Genomic DNA, 21,963 nt, shown 5'->3' on the forward strand with positions numbered 1-21,963 from the left:
GCACAACTGCTGCCCTTCCATGCCAAGGGAGGGAACTGGTGTTGCCAGAGTGGCATTGCTTGTTCACTGTTGTACATGGGCAAAAGAGATGTTTGGGAGCTGCTCTTCTGGGTTACAGGCTTTAGTGAAATTTTTTCTTTCTAGTGTGTTGTGACAGGAAAAGAAGACTCCTGAATAGGTCCCAGGGGGCTGATAGTGCAGTAAGCAGTGGTTAAAAATGGGAAACTGAAAGCTTAAAAAAGCAGTTCGGATGCCTTGACTGAGCAAAAACTTGCTCAGCACAGAGTTTAATTTGATTTGGTATGATCTAGTAAATGCTCAGAATACCGTGCTGAATAACAGTGTTTTCAGGGCTGTTTGAAGCCTAGTGGAAATAAAAAAACAAGTGTGTCAATGGAGAACATGTGGTGGTTGATTTGAAAATGAAAAAACTGAAACATGCTCCAGCCATGCACCTTCTGAGACCCTCTAAGACGACCAGGTAAGTTGGTGTCCTGAAGAGCACAAACACAGCTCTAAGTTCATTTATTGGATTAAATGCAGATCATGGTAAAATGATGAAGTAAAGTATCAGTCAATATCTCACTGGTGTTTCTATCAATAGCTTGACTGTATTTGCTGTGATGCACTTATAAGTTCCATCATTCATCATAAAGCATTACATAAATCATACATTGATCAGTGATGCCAGCAGCAAGGAAGCTGTGCAGATATTAGCCAGGAAGCAGGTAGAATTAGGTTAAATTAAAAAGAGGAAGCAGGTCTAAATTCTGGAGGGTTTGGGTTACGTATCAATTAGAGGTAGCAAGAAGCATGTTGCTAGTAATTTTCTTAGCATTTTGCTGGTTGGAACACTCAGCAATCTTAATCTACAAAGTTTGGAAAAATTAGGAAAAAATACAGTGTGATTAGAAATCAGCAATTAAATTATAAGGACTGGACCATTTTTCCTCTCTGCCTCATTTTTTTCATGAAGCTGCAAGGGCAGGAGAGAATTAATAATGTGTCTGTATATGGACAGGGGAAGGTGAAGGGTCTTTTAAGATTATTCTGGGTTTGTTAATTTCCAACAGTCTTTAAATTTTAAGTGAACACAAGGAAACTACATTGTAATGCAAATGAAGATTTCCCAATGAGTGAAAGAGAGCATATAGCTTTCTACACATTTTTTGTTTCTTTCTTTCTTTGAGGGGTTTTTTTCCTCTGGGAGATTCCGGATGAACTGTATTTCCCTTGAAGTCAGCACTTGGCATGGGGCTAGATGATGGCCTGTGTGCAGCAAGCTTTTGTGGCTCCACCTTACTCTCAAACAATAAAGCGAGGAGAGTGGGTTTTATGCAAGGGACCAAAACTGCACTCTGTTTTCTGTGGAGGGTTGTCTTATTAGGACAATGGAAAGGAGCAGTAGAGGGATAATCTTTGAGGCACAGGGTGAATTGTTGGTACTGCCTAACTTGGAGGAGGAAGAAAAATGGCATATACTTTCAGTAGATATGTCTACATGGCTTAAGGATGAGCTTTCAACACTGCAGTTCACATTTTTTCCTTGAATAGCTAACCTTGGGAACTCATTCTAGGGGAGAGCAGAATCTGCCAAAAAAGAGGATGGTCTTGGATTTGTTGTGTCTGATGAAGAAGTGGAAAGGGTGGTCAACCCTAAATTTCAGAACATGGCTGACAGGTGCACTTCCTAGTTCTACAATTACAGCAGTAGCAGCAGCTGCCTCAGTACCTTCCTCATCAACTGCAACAAAAGACTTGTGAAAAACTTTGGAGATCTGAACACCACTCTTCTCAGACATTGCAGTGAAATCAGCATTGCTGCTGAAGGCACTGTGCATCCCCATGCTGATCAGATTATCACTGATGTCGTATCTCTCCTCCATTTTGAACTTAGGTAGGTACAGATCCACAAGAGTTTCAGTCATCTTCTTGGAATCAGTCCATTTGGATAGCTTCTCATACGTCAGTTCTTTTTCCAGCTATCGTTTAAAAGAGGCAGAATTTTATGTTTGCAAGGAAAAAAATAATTACCTATGAACTAGTCAATGTTGTGGTAATTTAATTATTTAAACAGTTTTTAAATAGTAAATTTAACATTTAGCTGAAAGCATGAAATATGAATTGGTTTTACTGATGATCAGAGGCAGGGTGTGCAACAAACATTTGAGACTCAATGCTGCAAGGTTTTGAACACCACTTCTGCCAAATTAATTGCAAAAGAAAAACAAGGCACTCAACACCGGCAGCTGCCATTCATCCCCTGAGGTAGTTCTTTCCTCTCTTTTAATTCAGTCTTGGTGTAAAGAAAATAACTGGGAGATTGCCAGCTGTGCAGCAGGTGATTTGGTCCAGTTCCCTAGAAACAGGTGTTAATATTGCTCATATTGCCTTTGCAATTTTAAAACAAACTGCTTCCAGCAAAATCTTTCACTGCCAGTTGATATCCTGCTCATTATGTTTCCAGGATTCAGCTCAGATCAAGTGGAGGAGACCAATGAATGGTATTCTTGACATAATAGATACCAGGAATGTAACAATCTAGCAATTGTAGTTACCATAGTGGCACATCTCATCATTGTAACAAATGCAGTCTCACCAAAACCCTAGTTTTTCAGACAGCAAAAAAATGTGTGTGTGGGCAAACAGAATTAAAAAAAGGTGGTGAATAAAATTCCAGGCCAGGGAGCAGAGGTGTCTGCTCCATGCCCTTTATCTCAGGAAGAGGCTGTGACTACTTGTACAGTACTGTCCCTCCTGAATATGCAGTGAAAGGAGATTAATCCCTTACAAATGAGGTAGGAGTGAGTGCCAGGGATGGGGCTGTGGAAGAGCCAAACATCTGATTATGCACAGTGTTGGCTGTCTTTAGTTCTTACCGAACTAAGGGCAGTTGTTGTGGAGGAACTTTCTTGGGACATTAAGAACAGAATCAGGTAGGTAACAAAATAAATTAATTCAGCTAGAAGATCCAAAAGCATGTCCTCAGAGGGGGACATATGGTCCCCAGCCTGTCCTTTTTTAAATTTTGTTTTCATAACTGGGTGGTGATGCAAAATGAATGTAGCACATTTTTTTTTACCTGTTCAAGACCCGTTGTGCTGTCTTTGATGTCATCAGGAAGGAGGATGAACATACTGAGTTCATGTTTCACATACGGCAACTCAATAATTTTAAAATTCATTGTTTCCATTATGAGAACTGGAAATGTATCCCTCATGTACATCATCTTCACAAGCTTGGTCTTGTTCTGTAAAGTATTTATTTATAAGTTATAAATAATTCCTGGAAAGGAAGGATGACAATGGCTCAGTGCAGTGGAGGGAGAGGAAGCTTTTGTAAGTAAGTTTGTAACAGATGTGTTGTTCATTTTCCAAAGTTCTTCTTGACTGGAAAATATTGGTTATCTTGGTGTTTGTCCGAGAGAGTTTTGTTGCAGGGTTATTCGACTGATTTTCTCTTTTCCCAAAAAAAATCACAGCAGCCCACAGGAGGGAGAGACATACTTAGAAATGTCTGCAAGGGTTGGGGGGATGGGATGGCTATGGGTTGTGACCTTACAATGCTACAGTAGAGAAACAGCTATGATTTAATGTGGTCTTCTCTCTCTGGCAATTAAAACTGTCTAGCTATCTGATTGCTCTTTATGTCACAGCCCTTAAGAGAAGATGACATTTGTGTTATCTTCTGTCTCTTAACATCTATGTCCCTTCTTTCAGGGAAGCAGCCACTGTATAAATGCTCATCAGAAGGCAGAAGCTGGTGGAAATTGCACAGAGTTCATATTTTTTCATGTGAAATTATTGACATCTCTTCTGGAAACATGACATTTATGCTTCTTCTGGTCTTGCTCAGCCATGTTCCTATCTGTGAAGCCTGGACTCTCAAAGTCATATTTTTACAATCTAGCCCTTTTAGTGCTGTTTTGTTTGTTTGTTTGTGGTTTGGTTGGTTGGTTGGTTGGTTGTTTTTTTTTTTAAAAGAGGTGTCAAGTGACTCTAGTGCTCTTGGAAACAGTAACTGTTATCTGGAGCACAATAACATTTACCTGAGCAGCATCTTAATGTTGCAGTGAGCTGAGCACTGACACATTTTGTTGTAACCAGCTTTTCACAAGGAGTCTAGTTGTCAAAGGGATACCTAAAAGACTTGGGAGTTTGAAAGATTTCAGCAGTAGCAGTTGTCACCAGGCGTGTTTACTGTAAGAAAGATAGCAGAGGATCTTACCTTGCTCAGTCGAAAGGGTTGAAGATCTGTTTTTCCTGCTTGAAATTTCGTTGCCCATTCTGCCTTGAAGTAAATGGCATTTACCAGGATCAGCATGGTGGTTTTTGTCACATCTTGTGAACCCAGCAAGTTCTTTATTTTTCCTTTTGGAATTAAAAGAGTCAAGTTTTATTCCAGTTTAGCACAGTGAGAACATGTTTTGTTTGTTTTCCTCTCAGTTCAACTCCTTAGTGAAAAGTCCACGCATGGTGCCCTGCTCCCTAAAATACTCCCCTGACATAAATCAGTTAGTCTATTTACAATTCCCAAAGCTGGTTGCTGCCCTCTTGTCCTGGCTACCTGAAAGGGGTTGACTCCTTTCCCAGATAACACACAGCTTCATGGCAAAGAGCTGGAAATAGAAAGCTATATAATGCCTCACCAGGTGGTCATGCCAGGTGAAAGGAGGCCAGCACCTCTGGCCAGTGCAGGATGGTACAGCTATGCAGGCATCCCACCCACCTTGGAGCACACTGGTAGACAGAGGTGTTTTTCCCCTCTGTCTGCTCTGCCTGTGATGCATGGGTGCACTGCACTTGTGCTTGAGGACCAGCTGATGCAGAGCACACTACAGTTGATGGTAGTCTTGAAAAGGAGCTCACTGAGATCTGAATCAGGTATTTGAAGCTGCTTAAGTGCTGCTCTTTCTCTGTAAGCTCAACTTACCCTCAGTTTGTTTTTCAACCCAAGCATTAATTTGCTTTCTGGATGGTTCTGGTGATGTCTTAAAGTTAACCTTCTCTGGCTCTGCTTTGTAGTACTTCTTACTGAGCTGTATGTATCTCTGAAAAATAGGAAAAATAAATTTAAAAAATCAGTATTATACTGGGTTTTTCAGTCCTAAAGGGAAGTTGTTAGTTCTTGATCTTCTTGATAGCTTCTCAGGCATCAAGGACCACAGAATCTTGCTTGTTACTCTCTGTTGGACTGCAAGTTAACAGTTAAGAAATAACCAAAAGACAGAAAAATTCCATTCTTTTGTTTCCACTTCTATTTGGAGAAGCAACTAAGGTCTTATTTGGGGGGGGGGGCGGTGTCCAATAATAAAACCGTATTGAATGAAAAGAAATCTCTACACTACAAAGGGCAATGCCTCCGTAAACCGTGTGAGCAGATCAACTGTATTGTCTAGTAATGTTTTTCACTGGAATCCAGAGCCCTCCATTTGCAACATTCAGTATTCAAACCTGTTCTGTTAATGGCAAGTAATTAAAAAGACAAATACTTTTTGCACCTTCTCTTACTCCTCTCTGAGATGTAACTTACAGGCAGTAATAGGAAGGTTTTTTCCACGTAGATTCGATTGGCACTTTTCAGCGAGTAGGTGCTTCTGGGTTTGTTGATAGCAGTCAGGAGCTGCTTGAAGCCAGAATGGATGTCTTCAGCTTGCTTGTGCTCAGGGTCCTTGGAATGAGAAAACATACATTCAGCAATTGTATTTTTGGATTAAGGTTTCAAAACATGCTAAAAGTGATGTATGTGGGAGAGGGATTTGGGTTCTTTTGTCATACTTTTTTTTTTTTTTTTTCAAGTTTACCATCATTGCAATTTGCAGGACTCCATTTATGACTGGATTAATTGATTTGCCATATAGCAAATCTTACAGACTATCCCAATGACTTGTCCATCCATACTTCTGAGAGTCTGTGTGAAGGGAACTGAGCTTGAACCTGTTATGAAGTATAACAGGTTTCATGCTTTAAAGAGGGGTGCAGACAAGAAGTATTGTACTCCTAAATCTGTATCTGGACATTTTGATTCTGGAGATTCTTTATCTTTGGATTTCAGTTGTAATAGATACCATTTTTCTTCTCTTTGGTCGCCCCCGAGAAGGTCTGGCCACAGAAGAAGAGCCTTCATCTCTTGCTGCTTGAGTGAAATGAAGAACCTGCAAATAGAGTTTCCAAAGATAAGAAATAGATGTGAAGAAACTGGTGTGACTGAAAGGCAAATGCACATCAGACAGTTGTGTTTTGCTCCTCATGATAATTCACTGTGTTCTTGGCTGCTTAGGTGATTAATCAAAGGGATGCTGAAGCTGTGGTAATGTAAATCCCACAGAGTAACAATGAGTAGCACTGTCCCCCTCCCAAAGCCTCAACACAGTGCTGTCTGCATGCTTCAAGGCTGAACTCCCTCCCACAGCAGTTTCTTTCAGCAGTATCATAGAATCATAGAATCATAGAATCCTAGGGGTTGGAAGGGACCTCGAAAGATCATCTAGTCCAACCCCCCCGCCAGAGCAGGGTCACCTAGAGTACATCACACAGGAAGGCGTCCAGGCGGGTTTTGAATGTCTCCAGAGAAGGAGTAACAATCTGTTTGTGCAAACTCAAATGGTTCTCCCCATGATGATGGTACAAAGGCACCAGAACAAGAGTGCAGTGACACAGAGGAGGGTGCTGGGCAATGCTGAGCACTACAGCTCCCTTTGGGCCCTTGAGCCAGCAATGTGGCCAAGCAGCATTAGAGCGTGGATTGCGTTGGGGCATGTGGAGTTGTGGAAGCCCTCCTTGTTTTTGCTGGATTGCCAGGCGGTTGTTCAGGAAAGCATAAATCAAGATAGGAAGAGGCATCCTGCCCAGGGAAGGAAGGGAGGGTGTAGGGATCTGCAAGCCTTCTGCCAATTAGTTACGAGTTACTGGAATCAGCTGCTTGCATCTCGCAGGGTATATCCCATCTGTGGCAGGACCACAGGATAACTTAGAATCTGTAGAATAATTTAGAAGAAGTCAAGTTCAGAAAACCTCTGTTCTCAGCATGTGATACCTGCAGGACATTTTCTCTTGGAGAGTTGAGGGCCCTGCTATGAAATTAATAACATTTGTCATTCATTTATTACCTTCTCTAGTCTGCCTTCGTTCCTAGCCATTGTGGTGACAAGATTTTCTATTTAACACTAAATTTTGCAGCCAGAATAGTAGCTATCTATGGTATGGAGCGTATGCTTCCTAGAGCAACCTACCTCTGCCATCTCTGTTGCTGTATTGCCTTTTGCACCCAGGTACGTCAGAGCCAGAGCAGATGATATACTCCAAGGGGAAAAGAAAATATTTTTGCCTTTGTTGTTCTCATTCAGCTTGTTGAAAAGATCAACTGTAAATTTGCCAACTGATGTTGACATCAGTTCCATTGCTGCAACCTGGAAAGAGGCAATAGGCAGAATTGTACTATTTGAATGTTAAAAATTATGTTTGTGGTGCATGTCAGTGAGAAATGTTACCTGTGCAACACAATTGGTATCCATTAAAACTAATAGCTTAGTTGTATGTTTTATCTTCCATACAGATACCATTTGTCACCTGTTAGGAGCAGCAATTTATTTTAGCCTTTTTGTTATCCAGATAATATTTTCCTGTAATTGCAGATATGTCCTCTTTTATAAAACTGTAATTTTCTTTGTATTTCTTTCTGCCTTTGGTTTTCAAATATGTGCAGATTTGTAAGCTGCAGGGGTTTTTTTTCCTTTTTGTCCTTAAATAATGATTTATTAAAGTAATGTTCCTAGGGAAATTTAAAGGAAGTTTTAGTACATAGGTTCACAACATGCCTGAGTTTCCCACTTCATCATTTTGGATCTGTGTAGAAATGAGAGTTGATACTGAGAAAGTATTTAGGCGTAATTCTTAGGTCTGTGTGCTTTTCCAAGCCAGTCATTTATTCTGAGAAGTACAGTTTATGGCAAAGCTGTTATTCGCTTTTAGATTGTTGAAGTTTTATTCATGATTTTTAGCTACCACCCCTTCTGTATGTTCCAGGAATTTTATTTTTCCCAGAAACTGGTTGATTCCTTGAGGTTATGAGTATTCCAGACTTTAAAATATCTGCCCAGTAGTACCTGCCTCATGTTGTTTTCCATTCAAGAGACCAGAAGATGATGATGATTATTATTTTTATTATTATTAATCAACATCATCATCATCAATCTATGGAATGGAGCTGCAGAAATTATGAGGCATTCTCTGTAGTCTACAGGTATTTATTGAGTGTTTGGTTGCCAAAACCCTACAGTTCCTTTGGCAGTCAATGTACTGTCAGTACCAAATCTGTACTGTAGAGTTATTTCTTTTCCTTGAAGAACATGACCAAGAGAGCATCAGGATGGTGATCTTCCACAAATTAATACTCCTCTGAGTCCCTAGCCTGATAATGTGCAGTGCTGTGCCTTGGCAGAATGAAAATGGCCTGTCCCTAACATGAAGTATGGGTCTCCTTTGTCAAACTGAAGATTTTAATTAAGATTTGAATTAATAAGGCAGTTACTGCCCAAAGAAAATTTTGTTTCTTGTGATCAGTTCTACCCTGAGCTAGCAGTTTTCCTTAGCCTCACAGGCTTTCCTCTAAGAGTTGACATCTAGAAAAAATGAGGCAAGAATAACACTTGAATGTTATAATATACCTACACAGTCATGTAAGCCACAGATCACTTACTGAAAGCATCAGAAAAAGTCACTTAAATTGGTTTATTTACCTCTGATCCTGCGAGAGAGAAGATTCACCTCTTGTCCTGAGCCAGGCTCTGTGTCTGTTAAGCAATTAATAACTTTAGAAATAGAGTACTGCTTGCACCTCCCTTTCCTTCTCTCCTGCATCAAGGCTGTTTCCGCCTACCCAAAGCTTCTTCTAAAAAAATCCTTAAAAGGTCTTATGCAATATTGTCCTCCTTGTTGACCTTGTCATTTTTCAGTTTTAGACATTTCTAAGGGAAAACGGGAATTATAACCTCAACTATTGCTACACCACATCTACTGACAGAATAGAGTTTACCCATTCCAGTGGTGTTCTGATGTTGTGGAGACAATTGGTCTGTTTTTTAAAATCAGAGAATAATAGAATTGTCAAGGTTGGAAAAGGCCTTCAAGATCATCAAGTCCAACCATCCACCCTACAACCCCTAACCACTAAACTGTCTCCTGAAGCACCACATCTACCTGTTTTTTGAACATCTCCAGGGACAGTGCCTTCACCACCTCCCTGGGCATCCTGTTCCAATGCCTCACCACACTTTCTGCAAAGAAATTTTCCTAATATCCGGTCTGAACCTCTCCTGCAGCAGCTTGACCCCGTTTCTTCTTGTTGTATCTCTGGTCACCAGGGAGAAGAGGCCAACACCAACTACGATATAATTTCAGGTAGTTGTAGAGAGCAATGGGGTCTCCCCTCGGCCTCCTCTTCTCCAGGCTGAGCAGCCCCAGCTCCCTCAGCCTCTCCTCATAAGACCTGTTCTCCAGACCCTTAATCAGCCTAGTTGCCCTTCTCTGCACCCTCTCCAGCACATCAATGTCATTCTTATACTGCAGCACCCAAAACTGCACACAGTACTCAAAAAAAATGACTCTAGTAAAAAAGTTTTCCATTTGGTTTGTGGATATAAGTAGGCCTGATTTTCCTTTCTGAGTTTGTGCAGCTGTGACTCCTGGGTTTTGAATGAGGTATGTCAACATAAAACGCCAAGAGCTTAGGGATTGAATTAGACTCTTGAGAGTCCAGCTTCAGACTGAAGAACATTAGGAACACAGGCAGAGGCAAAACCATGAAGGATCATTCAGGGTAAGGAACAGACACCCCATGGGTTGTGTGGTTGAAGAAATCTCATTGCAACCATGGCTGGGAGACATGTGAGAGAAATACTGCAGAACATTGAGTGCACAGCACTTGCGTATAGTGAAGGGAGGCAAGGACTGAAACAACCCCATTGGGAGGACTCAAGCAAGAATGGAGTGAAAACATAACACAGGGGCAAGCATGGCACAGTAGCTGTCATTCTCAACAGAGAAAGCCAGGCTGCAGTTGGGTGGTAAAATAAGACAAAGTGGTGGCAACATCTGTAAGACCCTGAGGGGACAAGATAAGGGGAATGGAGGAAGGGAAGGAAACTGTACTGTGTGCTAAGCATTTTACTGCAAGCCTGATTACAGGAACAGTGTGGGTCTGATCTTCAGAAAAGTGGCAGAAATCAGTGTTATGCAAGGCAATGAAGAAATGCCTCAAATTGAACAAGTGTTGGTTTTAGTACAATGAGTAAGTCATCAAGAAATCAGGATAGCAAAAGGTCAGCTGAATGATTAGGTGGTGAGAAAGCCCAGGCCATGAGGTTCCAAGTGTAAAGAAGTATGCTGAGAGGGAGCAATTTAGCTCCCTTTGCTAGTCAAGATGCAAGAATGCCAGCAGGATGAGAAAGGGAGGTAGCAAGAGAGAATGGGTGTTGATAAGAGAGAGAATCACACATGTTAATTAAAAGGGACATCCAACGGTCAACCTTCTGCTTGAAGCAGGGCCATTGGTAGATAAAGTCAGCCACAACCCTTCCAGGAGTAGAGATTCCCCAACCTTTCTGGACAACCTTCTCCAAAGCTGTACTGCTCACTCTAGGGAAAGGTTGTTCCCTAATGTGCAACTCAGTCTCCAAGCTTTGTGGCTATTTGTACTGCCAAAAGGACATTAACTCTGTCATTTTTGCAATCTTGCAAATAGTTGAAGGAGAGAGAAAAGGTGACTGCTATTTCTATCGAGTTCTAAGACCTGTAAGTGAGTTTGGATGCATGTTGCCATGGTTTTGTTCCTCGTTGACCTCCTAGGCATAGCTTTATTGTCTTTATTCCTGAGGCACATCAAGTACTTACAGGGCTGTTGCATTAGGTGAAACAGGGCATGGCAGAATTGCACCTGATTACACAGGAATCCTGTGTCATGTTTCACAGCTAATTCAGGCAGAAGACAGTGCTCTTGAAGTTGTATGGGGATACAATACAACATCTGCCTCACAACACAATTCCTATGCTCCTGCCCACTAAGGAAGCAGAGCCAGAGGGACCCTGTAAACAGCTGGTGAAACAGAAGAAAACAGAAAGGACTCAGTGACAGTCAACAATCACTTCTCTGTCAGGAAAAAGAGTCCTGCCATCCCAAGAAGAGATACTCCTAGTAAGATGCTGGTGGCATGTGCAGGTCCTTTAAGAGACCTTGCCCTTTGCTCTGTTATGAATTCAGAGAGTTAGGAGTAACCCGTGCAAGTGTGGACGACTGATTAGAACACCCTCCTTCTTAGAGACAAAAGCTGTGACAGGAGTGAATGTTTGCTGGCAGATTTGCATGTAATCAAGAAGGCACTTTTCCAATTTGATCCTACCTCAAACCAATGAAATAAGTGACAATGAAAAATGAGAGTAAACAGGTTCAGTTCTGAACTGCCAACAGTGTTGAATGCATGAAAGATTACAAAGAAGAAGGTTTCAAGGCACATGTGGCTTATTTTCCTCCAATTCTATAGTGCTGTTCAATATTTTCCAATAGCTGTGGGACAGAAATTAGGAAGTACATGTATTAGCCCTTTTGCATGCAAGAAAGAAGCACCAGTATCTGGAACTCAGAGGATTTTGCAGGTTTATTTCATTACCAGCTGTGCCATGCTGCAAAGTTTGTATAAAACTGACAAGAATGTAGCTGAGGTAGCTGTCCTGGGATGACCAGCTTAGTGAGCTGAAGCCAATAAAGATGTGGCAGCATTCTGCAGGAAGGAGTTTTTTCCTGTTTCTTTTCTTCTTATGTACCAAAGCAAGTGTGTTGGGAGTTACTGTTTAGATCATCTTCATCTGTTCTGCATTGTGGTAGTTTTGGTTCAGAAAGCACTGAACAGAGATGTCAATGTTATTCTGTGCACAGTTTGGTATTTATAGTGCTACCATTTTTAAGTTCTTTGGCCAGAAAAATGACCCAGAGGCAAGAATTCCAAGTTATTTTTAATATGTGCTCTCTCCTAACATTGAGAGATTTGTCAACAGTACAGGAAAATTAAGAAGTGCACAGACCGTTGAGATGCTCTTAATTATGTGCATCTTGTTCATTATTGTTGTTGCAAGAGCCTATTTAGTAATAGTCAAGCTTCTAGGGGGAAGAGAACCTTCCCAAGAAGAGGATGCTCTTGGTCTTGTTGTGCCTGATAAAGAAGAGGAAAGGGTGATCTGCCACAAAAATAACTGCAGCACCAAGACTTCGGGATGCCAGTGTTGCTGAACTGGCAGCTGCAGCCTCTGTGCCTTCTTCATTGACTTCCAGATAACACTTGTGAAAGACTTGTGACAAAAACAAATCGCCATTCTGTGACATTCCTGTGAAATCAGCTTGACCTTCAATGAAGGCATCTTGTATACCCATCTTGCTCAAAGTAGTTTTGAGATCATATTTCTCTTCTAATGTGAACCTGGGCAGATAAACTTCTGTTTTCATTTTCTCCATTAATTCAGGGCTGGTCCATGCAGTCAGGTTTTCCAAAGTCAGTTCTCTTTCTAGCTGCAGTTAGTAAAGAAGGAATCAGAAAATTACAGTATGTTCAAAAAACTGTGCCCTAACAGCTATTTCTTCTCTTGTCTTAAATGGACAACTTTCCAAGCTGCTGTAAGAGTACAAAAAAACAGTAGCAAAAGAGCAATTTGGAGATCTTTTCCACTAAAAAGGAGTGTACTGCTCTGCAATAGGTCAATACAGTATTTAAAATGTTCTCAGTAGTTGCCAGGAAATCTAGCGGGGTTATGTAGTTGTAGAACAAAAACATCCCTGTCAAGTAACAATAGTTTGTGTGATTCGCCGTTCACGTTTCTGTCTTCCCAACATTTTAGAATTTACTAAAAAAGAGCTTTTTTCTATGGAACACCCACTAATATAAAGGAGGATTTATAAAGAGTTTAGTATCCAAAGGCAGGATCGGTCTCTTTACAGTAGGTGGCAGTGTCCATATGTATTAGCTACGTACGTCCTGGAAAGGAATGGAGGCTGTCCAATTTATGCTTTTTTTTGTTGATTTTTGGAATTAAATCATACTTGTCTGAATTGGTACAGACAATGAATATCAGCAGGGCTGACTTTCTGTCCTTATTTTTGTTTAGCTGGCTGAAGAGTTAGTCTTGTGAGGTTTGAGGTACCTGTTTCCAGGACTGATCAACATTAGGAACCACAGAAGTGCCAGCTGCCAAGAGTAAGAAAGCTAGTCTGAGCTCCAAGACATTCAAGTTCATAGTGCTAGGCCAAGTTTGAGGTTACCTTTCCTTGAGCCTGATCAGTACCCTCCTGCCTAGAAACATGACTGCAACCTGGTCTTTTACTATGGACGTGCATGAAGCAAGTAAATAATTGCGTTATTGTTCTTTACATGATTTCCCAAGTTCTCAGTTGCTTTACCTTTTGTAGGCCGGTGATGTCACTTGGTAGCAGGATAAACATGCTGAGGTCATTATTGACATATGGAAGCTCAAGAACGTCAGTCTGGACTGATTCTATGTAGGTCCAGTTAAATTTATCACTGAGATGCATCATTGGCACTGGTTTAGTTGTATGCTGCAACAAATAAAATTAGATGTTTGCCATTTGTACTCTGACTGAACAGCAAAGGACTGAATTAAAGTAACACAGTAGAAGTTAATTGTAATTACTCTACAAGCTGCCCAGTAAGTCTGAGACATCTTTGTGGCTCTGAGTGGTAGGACACAGGATGTACAGGGGATCACTGGTCTTCTGGAAAGGCACTTGGAGGCTAGGCAGGCTGTCTCAGATTGCACATATTATAGGAAGCTGTGTTCCACTCTGACTTCTCATGTGGTTAAAACTGAAAATGTAAAAACTAGCCCGTACAGTTTTTGTTCAGCTCTTTTTTTTTTTTTCCTGCCTTCAGAGAATGGAAGCTTGTTTCAAGTCAGCTTCTGACAATTTTACTTGAAGCTCAGGTTACTTATATGTGTGTGCAGTCTTTTTGCTGAAGATGTGGTGAAGAAAATATACTGTGTGCATGAAATGAAATAACTTCCATTCTGGATTTAATGTGGGTTTAAGGACTGACAGGAAATCCTCTTCCTCATCTTTTTCACTGTTTTTTCTACCTGCAATCTAAGATGTAGGTCAGTGCATTCCCATACCGTGTTTATTCTGAAAGGCCTTTGCCTGGTCGCTTCAGCTTCAAACTTTGTTGCCCAGTTTCCTTTGAAGTAGAGGGCATTTGTCAGAACTAATCTGGTGAGCGAATCTACAGATCCAGGAGGCAGCAGATTTTGGATTTTACCTAGAAGAAACAGAAGGACATTTACACATTTGTGCAGTTTTACTGTTTCAGGGTAAGTGTTGGCACAATTTATGCAGATATAAATCAGGGAACTTGTAAGTGCTGATAGAGCATGCACCTAGTTTGAGATCATTGGCAAAAAAAAATGTTGTTACTGGGGTAATCTTAATTTACAAAGAATAATAAGCCACATTCCTCCTATGTTCAGATGGAGGATACTAATTTTAGTAAGGGCTTATCTGTAGATGACTACTTTTGGAAAACTGATCTGATTTACCTTTCTGAGTTGAATTGTTTGCCTGCCTTGGGCCCCTTGGATCCAGAGACTTGTTTAATACTGAAATGGCTTATTTTTTAGTTTGGGAGAGGAGAGGCTGGAACTTACCTTCAGTCTGGTGTTCCACCCTGGAGTTGATCTCTTTTCTGACTTCCTCTGCTGCTCCCACAAAGTCAACTGATTCTGGCTCCGCATTGTAATATTTCTTGGCTAACTGTAAGTAATCCTGCAGTGCAAGAGAGACAGCCATCTTATGTTTGTTGCCTGCCAATGTGAATACCAATAAACAACTACAGCCAAGCAGAGAGAAAGCATGATTAAAATTATATAAACTAGAAGCACAGTATTTTGTCTAAGGAGCAAAGTATTTTTTAGTGGAAATACTCAATTTAAAAGTTTGCACTTAACCACATCCACAGATCACCCTAAAAGTAGATACGTATCCCATCAAACTAAGATTTTAGTATCCGAAGTGTTTAGATGAGTCTCATAGAAAATATGTATATTAAGGATAACAACAGGATTTGCAGATGTAATTAAAATATTTAAAAGCATATAGTTTATGCTATGTTGTCGTAGATAGATCACAAAGGTTAAATGGCACTGCATAATCAGAACAAATGGCCTGCTTACCTTACTGAAAGGCAACGTTTTTTCTCCAAATAACTGGTTAACACTTTTAAGTAGGTAATTTTGAGTGGGTTGGTTGATTTCAAAGTTGAGCGCTTTGAACCCAGTATGGATATTGTCCGATTTGCCAATTTCTGTCTTGGAGAAAGGAAAAAAAAAAGTTACCAATCTGTTGTGTAAAATAGTTCAAATTTTCTGATTTCTTTCTTCATGCAGCTCCATGTGAAGTATTTCTACTGAGGTGTTCTGTTACCTGTATTGCAACACAAAAGGTGTTCTAAACCAGGCAGCTATTAAAAGAATAATTTGAAAGTAATAAAAGTTTCAGATATGGTATAGACACCATGAGTCTCAGAATGCAAGGGATAAGAGCATGCACTAGTTAAAACATCTAGAGGTTTCTATAGTGAAATGAAGTATATCCAGAGAGTGAGAGACAGAATGTAGTTGCTGAACAATGCATGAAGATTTGGTTGTGTGACTACTTTCATTTATGAAATTTGAGTGTGTTACAGGGAAAGCTTGCCCCTACATTTCTTAATCTTGCTCTTGATGTTAATATTTTTAAATTATTTTATGCTGTAGTACTTTCAGTAAATGTGTTATATTGAAGTAACAAGATTAAAATAATGTTGACTCAGACTCTCTAATGAGCTTGGGGAAGTTCAGCTGTGAATTAGTAAGCTAAAAATCTGGACCTGTGCTATATTCATCTGGTCATTATATCAGAATCAGAGACATGAACAGACACTTACATTTCTAAGCTGTTGGAACAATCCCTTTCCCCTACCCACAGCACTCTGCAGTTTTAAAAGTTCAGAGAAGCATTACTCATGAGGAACAATCCCTCTCCTGTTCATGCAGTGTAAATGGGTTGTTGACGTAGTCCCTAAAATAAATCTTCCTGCTATGGGATTTGGCTGTGGAATGCAGTTCCAAGTTCCCATTCATCAGACCTCCTGGCCACTGGGGCTTTGTGGGCAGCCTGCAGGGAAATGGCTCACTCCCACAAAGAATAAAGATGACGGGAAAGAGCAGGGAGAAGAGCTTGAAGCTAAAATGTTCGAATTGTCAATGAGGAAAACCTGCGTTTTCTGACTCAGAGAGGTTACATTTCTGTTTCTGCTATCTTAAATTATGTATGCTTTTGTACAGGATTCCTGCCAGTATGTCAAAGAGATATTTCAGAACTACAATGATTTTCATTCCTCTAAGATTTATTGCAGGCAACTGGTCTGCCTTGGGAAATTCCAACATATCAATTAATTTTGTTAGCTAGTCAACTGAAATGGAGACTAATTTCTGAAGTAATTTGCCAATCATAGGTAGTCTGGAAAAGTTAATAGTCTGCTTTTTGTTGTCCTGATGCTGCAATAAATTGTGTAGGAGGGAAGCTCTGTTCTTGTGATTAGCACCCTGAGGTAGGGACTGTATCTGTCCAAAGAACATTATTTGCTAAATAGCTAGTTATTGAACAGTAATAACTTGAGAAATAAATGTTTCCTCAGTTCTAAAGAAACAGTGACAGAGAATGGTAACATTAAATCTCAAATTTTGCAAATTTGAGGTTAGTTTTTGCAATTCTGCCTAAAAAGGGGAAGCATGTGGTAGGTGTTGCATTAGATGAAGTTATCACAGGATGTTGTACCAATTAATTGTGTACGCTACATTTGAAGAAGGCAAACACAGAGAAATGCAAATGTGGAAGGAAAATACAAGCAAGAGAAGATGTGACCATGCCCATAGCTTTATCACTAGACTTGGTGAGATACCTTCTGGAAACAGGCACGTCCATTTGATACACGCTCTCGTGTTATGGAATAGACTTGCATTTTTATGGTTGTGGTGATGTTTCTGGCCTCTTCAACTTTGTTAAAGTGAAGTACCTATAGTGGGAAAAAAACAGTAATAAATGCAATAACAAAACATTTGCTTTTTCAGTAAAATCTTTCAGTGATGTCACAGTGCTGGAGATAAATAAAGTCAATCTCAGATTTTGTTCTTGTGTCCAGTCCTGACTGAATATGATATATTTTGTTAGACCTTGAGGCCCATGTCTACAGAATTACAGGAGCATACTAAGCTGAGGGTTGCAGGGCAAAACTCTCATGTAACTGACCTTTCTAGAGGAATCTGCCTGCTTTGAGTTACACCCTGAGATAACCAGTTAATACTTGGGAAGAGCCAGTTATCTCCAGACAGAGACTATCAAGCCAGAAGTCTTAATGCAGCACTGCTACGTGTCAGAAAGCACAAAATTGGTACGGGCAGTTTCATTCCTTAAATGCCTTGCTCTGGGCATGTGCACCTTACTCAAGCTACGAAGGGATGCATTGCACACTGGGACATTTTTCAGAAGAGCTGTGCCCTCCCTTTTTTTTCTCCCCCCTTCTTCCTAGCAGAAGATCACTCCTTTCTGTTACCCTACTGCCCCTCTTTTGTCCTGTAAATCAGGAGTTAGACAGGACAACTTCTGCCCTAGTAGATGCAAGCTGGCAAGCTTCACCTCCTATGATAGGAGCTAGGTAACTGTGCATTGGGCTGCCCTCACTGCCCTCTGCTGAAGCTATGGACATGGCACTAATACAACTTAGGAATTTCAATCAGTGATTTTGCCTGTAAATAGATATCCCAAAGAAGATGTTGTAATCTCACAGTATTTTCTATGATCTCATGGATGTGGTTTTATGTTTAGCAAAGTGCAAAATTATAATAGCTACAGGGGAGAGTCTTTTTGTGGGGGTTGATTCCAAAGAGATGAGATGTGAGATGTGAATTGTCTGTGGCAAAGCAGAAGGAGAATCCAGGTCTCCCACTGCCTGGTGAGTGCTCAAGTTACTGAGCTTTGGGATAAAGATCCTTTATTTCTGCTGGTGAGATTTAAAAGGAGACAATGTCACCAGTGCCACTTCTTTATTTGTTGGGGTCCTGTTTCCAGAGACTAAAGCAGACTATTTCTTTGACCTGCACAAGTGGAGATCTGGTCTGTTCATTGCAGTACACATCAGGGGTAAAACATGTGCTGGCATATATTTGTCTAGATTTTTGATTAGAGTAATTTTTTTTGCTTTTGACTTTCCTCTGTTCCCTCACAATAAATTTATTGCGTAGAGGCTGTTATTCCAAGAGATCAGCCCTTTCAGACAGCAGTTTTGGAGGCCCAGACTCACCTTTGCCATCTGATCTGCAGTGTTACCTTTGGCTCCCAAATAAACAGTAGCCAGGGCAGATGAAATACTCAAAGGGGAGAACAAAATATTCTTGTCACCATCTTTCTGACACTCATGTTTAAAAAAGTCGAGAGCAAAGCTTGTGTTTGCTTTATTCAAAGTTTCCATTGTGCTGAACCTGCAAAGAAAGGGAAAGAAGATGCTATTAGTGAACCATGAATTATGACTGCTATGTGTCTGCAAGTTTCACTGCAGTTTTTGAAGTTTCTTTTGTGATACAAAGGATTTCTAAAAGTAATTATCTATATGAAGAATGAGGGGGAGTAACTATTACAAAGTGACATAAAGTGTAGCATGTCGTGTTTCACTGATGACACTAGCTATCATTTGGGTTAGGGAAGAAGCAGCCTCCAGCCTTGTTTTTACTGGTTCACTGGTACCTTTATTGCACTGTCCTTGGAGTGACAGTTGATAATGTTGTTCACCAGCACCCAGGCTAGGGGATACTGAGAGACTGTCTCCTATGACATCTTTTATACTTCAATTTTTGCAAGAGCCTATTGATGCTTATAACAGTAGTGAACAAATACACTGATAACAGCAAAGGTCAAATTATAATTTTAGGACACGACAAAATGCTTCTTCCAATGCTTGGGCAACCACGCCAACTACTGCCTGCTCAGCATCCTGAATTCCCTTTCTGACTTTCAAAAACATCCTGAAACTCTGTCTTACAGTGCTAGCTATAAGATCCTAGCTTCTCAGTTCTCCTGCAAGACAAGGTTCCCATATTCAGTAGACCACAAATGCTGCTAATTGTCATTTGTATTGCAGATTTAGTTGAGAGCTCTAAGCAGGGACTAGGAGCTATTCCAGTTGTTAGAGAATGACCTTAGAATAAAGACAATCCAAGTCCTGAGCACCTTGCAAACCAGGAGCTGACCCAATGTTTGTAAGAACGGAAGAGCACAAGAACAAATTAGATGACTTAAGCAAACACAGTGGTTGTTACATTGCTATGATATATATGCTAGCCAGTGACCTTTAGAAATTAAAAAACTGTACAATACATTGCTCTTCCTGTATATTTTTAAGACTTCCACCTTCTACACCATGCCTGTGCCATCTTAGTAAATTATTTTCCCAAGCATTTGTTGTTTCCAATTCAGATCTGTTCTTCCTTTTTTCCTATCCAGTTGTCAACAAAGTGGTATCATCTGAGAGTATACAAAATAAATAATCTCTAAAAATCATTACAGTACCTGGTCTTGTGCAGGGAGGAACACTGCAGCTCTGGATGTCTCCGAAGTTTCTGCAGTTCACATGAACACTAGGGTGAATTTATAGTGTGCCTGGCCAGTTCTGCAAAGGTTCTTATGACTCATGACTATGCAATTTGTTATGCCCTGAAGGCCACATCCCTGTGGAAGAACTGAATCACCTCAGAGTAGGATGTGAAGTGATGGTGATACTATACAAGAACCTTACAAAACTAACTGCACAAGTATTTCTATAAACATTTTTGTGGCAACAGGTTAGTAACAACTTGAACCCACACAACTTTAAGCAGCCTTTATTTTGTGGTTTGGAGTGTTTAAAAAAAACACACAGTTGCTGACCTGCTTTTATGATTCGTGTAACAGAAATTATTTCTGAGGACTAGACAGACAGAGAAAAAATAGTGTCTTCTTATGTGTGAGTTTTTCTATTGTCTATTTCCTACTGAGAAAGTATTTGTCACCCGTGGTGGGTTTCTGTTTTAGAAAAATGGATTTTGTTTATCTTGGAGAATTCTAAGAGTCTGCACCAAGGGAAATGTCACTGTAGGACAGTGAAGGTTGAGAAGCAGGCACCAGACCCTTGGTTTTCTTATCAGTGACAACATCACTGTGGGTCATAGATTTAATTTTTCTTCTGTTTCTTCACCCTAATCTGAAAGCTGCCATTTGACCAATGTAGCACCTCAGAGGTCTGTTCCTTATTTACCATTCCAGAAATGGATATTCTGCCAAATCCTCTTTTTCTTCTGTCCTTGGCTACTAAGACACCTCCGCTGCTAATTTTCCTTACAGTCATGTTGTCGTTTTCTCTATTGTCCTTTTGTAGCTGTTCATCCCACTATGATCCCTAACTGTCATACCCTAGCCCTTTATTTCATCCTTCACCTCTCTGCACTGCTGATAATAACACCTTGAAAACCTGGATAGGACCTGCTTACCTCTCCAGGGCTGCCTCCTTGATGCTGAGCAAGACTCATGCACAAGGTCTATCTCCTCTTCATCAGCTCTTTCTGAGAGCTTTCTTCTGGACTGCTGTCTATGACCATACGTTTAAATGGACTTACATTGGTGGTCAGTGGCTGGCATAGAGGATCCTGTGATGAGAACTGAGCCATGGGAGTACCTGTAAAATTTGGTGTAAGGCATTGGAAGACATAGCTGGAAAGTATCCCTTGCCAATGGTGAACCTTCTGCATCAGGAACTGAAAGCTTGTTAAAGCTGCTTTTCTACTTATGAGGAACCTCATTACTTTAATCAGATGGTGTTTTCCTGCCCCTCAGACCTTTTTAAATTGTAGCTACACAAAACCAGCATGTTTCAATGTGAGCTCTAATTAAATGCATCTTTTCTGTTTTCCCAGAGAGCAGCATAGTGTAGGGAGGTGTTCACTGCAGAATTTATAGTTTCTATTATGGCTGGGAAAGTTTTAATCTGTTTATATTTGCCTTAAATGATTTCCAAAAGCCTAAATGATTTGAGTAATTGCAAATATAGTCATGTTGTTGAATGAGTGATAGATACACTGAGTAGGCTATGTCCCTTGAAGCAATTAGTGTGGATTTTCTGGTTTTAAAGTAGAGGTGAATTTAATTTGCTAACTTGTCATGCCACTTGCAGCTTGAAGAAGTGGCTGAGGTGTTCTGTTTATGTGGAAATGCTGGCTTGTGCCTTTGTGCAAGGTTTTAAAGTTACCTTTTTAAAGCACCTCTTGACATGGCTGGTCATTAGCAAAAAACCCAAGCAAAACAAACAAACAAACAAAAACAACAAAAAAACCCACCACCAAACCATAACAAAAAAACCCCCACACACCTAGTAACTAAAATTATACCCATCTCAAAGGACAACATATGCTAAATCAACGTGATGGATTGATAATGTTTTCCAATATCCTTTTAATTTAGCACTGCCAGAGAACATGGCACAATGGGTGGTGCTTCTGCTGACTCAGTAGCAGTGGTGCTCTCCCTCCCACTCTATACTAAGTCAACACAGCAGCACACTAGAAGGCTTATATTTGTATTAATATGTCTTCCTGTGAGAAGTAAATTTGTGGGCTCTTTCAGTGTAGTCATTCATGTTCCTGTTTGCTCAGCACAAATACTGGCAGGACATCAGTGGCCTGGCCAGACCTCAGCTATATAAATGCATTTTGTTTTCCTCCAGTTTCAGTGTAACTTAGCACAAGTCACTGTGACTTTCCTACAGTGTGTTGCTCTGTACATCAGCACCTGGATTCAGGAGTAGGTGAAATTCTTGATATCTAAACAGAACATTATAAAGTGCTCTGT

The 21,963-nt window shown here is 40.4% G+C and overlaps 2 protein-coding genes across 2 annotated transcripts; both read right to left on the bottom strand.

Moving 5' to 3' along the window:
• Positions 1-685: 685 nt before the first annotated feature.
• On the bottom strand, positions 686-8,771 carry LOC127380405 (heterochromatin-associated protein MENT-like). The gene is made up of 8 exons (XM_051609230.1): positions 8,738-8,771; positions 7,232-7,408; positions 6,068-6,154; positions 5,533-5,670; positions 4,933-5,050; positions 4,228-4,370; positions 3,083-3,250; positions 686-1,982 (listed from the first exon to the last, which is right to left on the bottom strand). The coding sequence occupies exons 2-8, from the start codon at positions 7,397-7,399 to the stop codon at positions 1,569-1,571; spliced, it is 1,236 nt and encodes a 411-aa protein (XP_051465190.1). The 5' UTR covers positions 7,400-7,408; positions 8,738-8,771; the 3' UTR covers positions 686-1,568.
• Positions 8,772-11,974: 3,203 nt separating this feature from the next.
• LOC127380407 (leukocyte elastase inhibitor-like) lies at positions 11,975-19,681 on the bottom strand. The gene is made up of 8 exons (XM_051609231.1): positions 19,654-19,681; positions 18,392-18,569; positions 16,994-17,107; positions 15,225-15,359; positions 14,700-14,817; positions 14,172-14,314; positions 13,441-13,596; positions 11,975-12,555 (listed from the first exon to the last, which is right to left on the bottom strand). The coding sequence occupies exons 2-8, from the start codon at positions 18,557-18,559 to the stop codon at positions 12,151-12,153; spliced, it is 1,239 nt and encodes a 412-aa protein (XP_051465191.1). The 5' UTR covers positions 18,560-18,569; positions 19,654-19,681; the 3' UTR covers positions 11,975-12,150.
• Between the last annotated feature and the right edge of the window lie 2,282 nt (positions 19,682-21,963).

This window comes from Apus apus, chromosome 2, assembly GCF_020740795.1.
Source record: "Apus apus isolate bApuApu2 chromosome 2, bApuApu2.pri.cur, whole genome shotgun sequence".
NCBI classification, from domain to species: Eukaryota; Metazoa; Chordata; class Aves; order Apodiformes; family Apodidae; genus Apus; species Apus apus.

Excerpts from the sequence above, each read along its gene's own strand:
- LOC127380405 (XM_051609230.1), bottom strand. The coding sequence starts at position 7,399 with ATGGAACTGATGTCAACATCAGTTGGCAAATTTACAGTTGATCTTTTC. Across the intron at positions 6,155-7,231 it reads CAGCAACAGAGATGGCAGAG|GTTCTTCATTTCACTCAAGC; the intron begins GTAGGTTGCTCT and ends CTCTATTTGCAG. Across the intron at positions 3,251-4,227 it reads AACCCTTTCGACTGAGCAAG|AACAAGACCAAGCTTGTGAA; the intron begins GTAAGATCCTCT and ends AATACTTTACAG.
- LOC127380407 (XM_051609231.1), bottom strand. The coding sequence starts at position 18,559 with ATGGAAACTTTGAATAAAGCAAACACAAGCTTTGCTCTCGACTTTTTT. Across the intron at positions 15,360-16,993 it reads GACGTGCCTGTTTCCAGAAG|ACAGAAATTGGCAAATCGGA; the intron begins GTATCTCACCAA and ends CCTTTCTCCAAG. Across the intron at positions 13,597-14,171 it reads GGCCTTTCAGAATAAACACG|CATACAACTAAACCAGTGCC; the intron begins GTATGGGAATGC and ends TATTTGTTGCAG.